Source organism: Tachysurus vachellii, chromosome 14 (genome assembly GCF_030014155.1).
Source record: "Tachysurus vachellii isolate PV-2020 chromosome 14, HZAU_Pvac_v1, whole genome shotgun sequence".
Classification (NCBI taxonomy): Eukaryota; Metazoa; Chordata; class Actinopteri; order Siluriformes; family Bagridae; genus Tachysurus; species Tachysurus vachellii.
The window spans coordinates 3403472-3408471 of NC_083473.1; the positions used below are offsets into that span (position 1 = coordinate 3403472).

The 5000-nt window shown below is 43.0% G+C and overlaps 1 protein-coding gene across 6 annotated transcripts in view; it reads left to right on the plus strand.

Moving 5' to 3' along the window:
* map7d1b (MAP7 domain containing 1b) overlaps positions 1–5000 on the plus strand; it is a 46148-nt gene that overhangs the window by 22317 nt on the left and 18831 nt on the right. For 4 of the 6 annotated variants that reach the window (XM_060886503.1, XM_060886506.1, XM_060886505.1 and 1 more), the window contains exons 3-5: positions 122–190; positions 321–341; positions 4974–5000. The exon at positions 4974–5000 is cut by the window's right edge and continues 137 nt beyond it. In XM_060886503.1, the coding sequence (XP_060742486.1) occupies positions 122–190; positions 321–341; positions 4974–5000 (117 nt within the window). The remainder of the gene's footprint in view (positions 1–121; positions 191–320; positions 342–4973) is intronic. The other 2 variants (XM_060886504.1, XM_060886508.1) reach the window with 1 other exon arrangement.

Genomic DNA, 5000 nt, shown 5'->3' on the forward strand with positions numbered 1-5000 from the left:
ACGAGACATCCGGGGGGTTTTTAATGTCTAGATTTCTGTTGAACGGCTTATCGTTATTATTACTTATACGCTGGATTTATTATGTGTTTTTAATTCGAATGTTTTTTTTGCCGTAACACAGATGGCATGAGCTCGGAGCAGAAACAGAAGCTGGCTAAACAGAGGAGAGACGAGAGAGCCAAATACCTGGGTAAGAGCTCAGTCTGACCTTTTATTCACGTAACGTAAATATATTTACACATGATAAAATAACCGTGTCTAACTGTGCGTACGCCGTCGTCATTTGTTTTATATCTTCTTCGTTGTTTTTAATGCTTCAGAACAGAGAACACAGGAGCAAGGTAAGAGAAGCGACGCGACGTGACGGTGTCGGTTTCATCGATCGAAAGTGAATCATTTCAATCGAATCATTTAAATCAGATCTCCTTCATCTCCTTCATGTGATTCACCGTATTGTCTTGACTGAAAGCAATCTCTGGTAGATTGTGTTACCTACGCAGTGTATTATATGTGTTACATTATTTAAATTAGCCTCATTATAATATTCAGATTTCTTTGTGTTTTTACGGTAGACGCTTTACACTGTTCCAGAAAATATGGTATTTTTGGCCAAATTATCATAAATAAGGGCCTTTTTACACCTGGTCACTTCATGTGTTGTCTCTGATCCGATAGCTATCTGATTTGTTAAAACTGTTCCATTTACATTAGACCACATAAATGCGTCTCGGCGAATCGGATATCGATCCGATCTTTCTACTCCCGCCCAAAATGTAAATATATTTCACCTCATTTCCAGGGTAATTGAAATGGAACACACTTTGGTGTATGTGGTTGCTACAAAAAACAGCATTTACTGTTTGCTGCATTTTCGCTGGCTGCAGCAGCGCATTTTAAGACCCTACGAGACGCCTGGGTGAAAGATCGGAGCCAGAAAACAAATTTGTTTCCGGCGCGATGCACGACTCGCGAGTCACCTGTGAGTGACGTACTTCCTGTTTGGGAGGAGTATAGCGCTGACGTATGTGGCTTGAACAACCACATTCATTTACACCTGTCCAGTTTCATCTGAAATGCGTCCCAGACCTCCTCCTGAAGGGGTTTGTACCATCGGATTTATATCCGTCTCCAAAACGTTTCGGAGGGCATTTAGACCTGGTCTTTTTACCGTCGGATAGCTAACGGATCACAGAAAACGAATTGAGTGTTTTCCAGCAGCGGGATTAAGATCAGGAGGGTAGTAAAAACAAACACTACATTCCAGCTGATTCTGTTAGAATTCAGGGTTTAGGGATTCAGAGACCTGTCACAAATGATTAGTGATAAATTCACTCAAATTCAACTGAAACGATTCTTTTAATTTATGTTAATTCAATCTTATTCATTTCAACTCAGCTTTATTCAGCTGAAATGGACTCGACTTAAGCTCGGCTCAGTTCACACAGATCGGTTCAGCTGAACTCAACTCACATAAACTAAACCGAATTCTGCTCAGTTCTGCTCACTTTAACTCAATTATCAGCTCTACTCAGCTTAGATCAGCTAAATGAAGCCCAATTTAGTTCAACTCCATTCAGCTGAACTCGTCTCTACTCGTGTCACTAAGATTAACTGAGTACACTTAATTCAGCTCAATTCGGTTTGGCTGAATGAGAAAAATCACCGAAATGCAGCTGAATTCAATTAAAGTAACCTGAAATTAGTTCAGGGGGCACGGTGGCTTAGTAGTTAGCACGTTCGCCTCACACCTCCAGGGTCGGGGTTCGATTCCCACCTCCACCTTGTGTGTGGAGTTTGCATGTTCTCCCCGTGCCTCGGGGGTTTCCTCCGGGTACTCCGGTTTCCTCCCCCGGTCCAAAGACATGCATGGTAGGTTGATTGGCATCTCTGGAAAATTGTCCATAGTGTGTGATTGTGTGAGTGAATGAGAGTGTGTGTGTGTGTGTGTGCCCTGTGATGGGTTGGCACTCCGTCCAGGGTGTATCCTGCCTTGATGCCTGATGACGCCTGAGATAGGCACAGGCTCCCCGTGACCTGAGGTAGTTCGGATAAGCGGTAGAAGATGAATGAATGAATGAATGAAATCAGCTCAATTCATTTGAACCGAACTCAGCAGCTTTCGATTCAACTCAATTCAGCTGAAACTCAAACTCAGCCGAATTAAACTCGGTTCACTTCTAGCTGAACTGAATTCAGCTTATCTAAACTAAAACGAACAGAACTGAATCAATTCAGCTCCGTTCTCATGTCAGTCAGGTCAATTCTGCTGAACTCAATTCAACTGAACAGAATTCTGTGTTCTAATGAACTCTTTAGTTTTAATGTTCACAATAGCTGTGATTTTTTTTTTAGGTCTAATTTTCTAATTAAATTTTTTTAACATTAAGTACGAAGCAGACGATCGAGTAGAATCCGCGGTCTGTCATGGCATCCGCTGCTGCTCGAGGGAATACGTCGTACAGGCGGAAAGCTGTTTTGTGGCGACTGTCCTACTGAAAACAAAACCTTTTATCAAAAGATCTACAGCTGTTTCACCTCCACATTTGTAGTGGATGTCAAGATTTTAGTAGCGATCGTAGCGAACGATCCTGCGGGGATTAAAAACACAGGAGTATCTCTTTCATACCTGTTACAGAGAAAAAAAACAAAAAAAGAAGGGACGATGATCATGTTTACAATTGATGATGTTGCCAGAGATTTCATTTTGTAGCTAAATGCAAAGCTCGTATTTAATAGAGGTTTCAGACTGACAAGCTGAAGAAAATACTTATACAGGATGTAAAAACAGACTGAACCATTTACAAGTTCGAGACCTACGTAAACTCCAAGTTCAGAGATGACTGACAGCCTCGTGGCTTATGATGTTAATGGAAACCTGACGTAAAGGACATCTACACCTCACAGCCATATTAAGGTCTTCCTTTAACATGAAGAAAAATAACCGTTCGGATAAAACGGAATTAAATAATCCGTCAGTTTGCATGTTCCTGATGTTTATCAGCTGTTAGAGGAGCTGAAACTCTATAAAATCCCAACATCTGGCTCTTCTAGCGCTGCATTGCAGTCGTTTTAAAGTCTTCATGCTCCACAAAGCCCTTTATCTTTCTTTAGGGGAGCGAAAATCCCAGGAAACGCGCCGCGGAAAGCCGACTCTGCTCGGCAGATGAAAGGGAACGTTTTAATATCCCCTAGACTCCGTTCTTCTGTTCACCCGAGCTGCTTTCTTTAGTTCAGAACGGCTAAGCTAACAAACACGTAAAGCTAAAAGGACTGCAGCGTTTTGTCCTCAAAATAATCTCTAATATTCTACAGAATGATGCTTGTACAAAATGATGAATGTTCTAGAATTTTTCTAGAGGAAAAACTCAAATGATGTCCAATACTTCTATAGAATTATACCAAATTGTAGAATTTTGAACTCTGATCGGTCCAAAGCTTTTGGTTAACATTTGACTGAAGGAGTCTCCAGTGTCAGTCTCTAATATTTAACACTCACTCACTCACTCATCTTCTACCGCTTATCCGAACTACCTCGGGTCACGGGGAGCCTGTGCCTATCTCAGGCGTCATCGGGCATCAAGGCAGGATACACCCTGGACGGAGTGCCAACCCATCACAGGGCACACACACACTCTCATTCACTCACACAATCACACACTACGGACAATTTTCCAGAGATGCCAATCAACCTACCATGCATGTCTTTGGACCGGGGGAGGAAACCGGAGTACACGGAGGAAACCCCCGAGGCACAGGGAGAACATGCAAACTCCACACACACAAGGTGGAGACGGGAATCGAACCCCCAACCCTGGAGGTGTGAGGCGAACGTGCTAACCACTAAGCAACCGTGACCCCCTAATATTTAGCAATATTTTTTAATTATTTTATCACTTCAGCGGCTCCAGAGTTTCATTTCACCCGTTCTCGTTCCAGCTAGCTATGCTTAGGCTAACTAATCAGAACACCGGCTAGTTAGCGAGACACCTAGCAGGATACAGCTCTGTAAAGATGAAAGGCTAAAGAAATTGAGAATTTAAAAAATTCTGATTAAAAATCCACTTCCTGCAAGTGGCCGGTTATATGAAACGTATAAAAGTTACACGCTCGTAACAGGAAGTCCACGAGGAAGAAGGATGGACACACGGAGTACTCGGCTGAGCTGAACTTCCTGTAAATCAAAGCAGTTCCAAAGGGAGGTTTGCATTCCTCAGTCCCATCTGGCCTGACCCCAGTGTGTGTGTGTGTGTGTGTGTGTGTGTGTTGTCACGGTTAGTGCGATGGAAAACAGGAAATAACTCTATGGCGTATCAGATTTTTTTTCTCCTTCAAGGAGAATTCCAGCAGCTGCTGCACAGGATGCTGGGAAATGTAAATAAGAAACCTTGATCGCATTTTAATCGTTATTTGATCACGAAGTGAAAGCGGAACCGAGACAGGCTTCAGGCAGAAAGGCAAGGTTTTATTTTCTCTCGTTCGCAGTCGTCTCAGTCAGGGGTGCGATGAGCTCCGAGCGCTCAGTGCGATCACGATCCGGGACCAAGCGGTTAGTAAAAGTGATTATCTGTCAGTAACGAACGAACCACGATGCTGTAAATCTATACACGACGTATCACGCTGGTACGACATATCACCCACTCACAGCTTTATACTGTTTATTCAGAGAAAACTCACATTTCTAAAGGATCTAACATCTTATCTTTACGTCATATACAGTCACAGTCTACCGGAATCATTCCCTGAAGTCACACAGATCGTCGACGTCTCTGCTGAGAGTACGGAGCTAGCGTCGTTAGCTTGTTTTGCTAATCCAAGCCCTAACCTGTAAATCACATTATTTCATATGCCCATGACGACAGTTCTCAGATCAGATCAGTGAGTTCAGCTGCTGTCTGGTTGTGGCATCGTGTTAGGCATCGTGTATGCGTGGGGAGTTAAAGTGAAAGTTTCATCTTTCTCCTCTTCCTCGTCAGCGATGAAGAAAGCACAGTGGCTGGAGA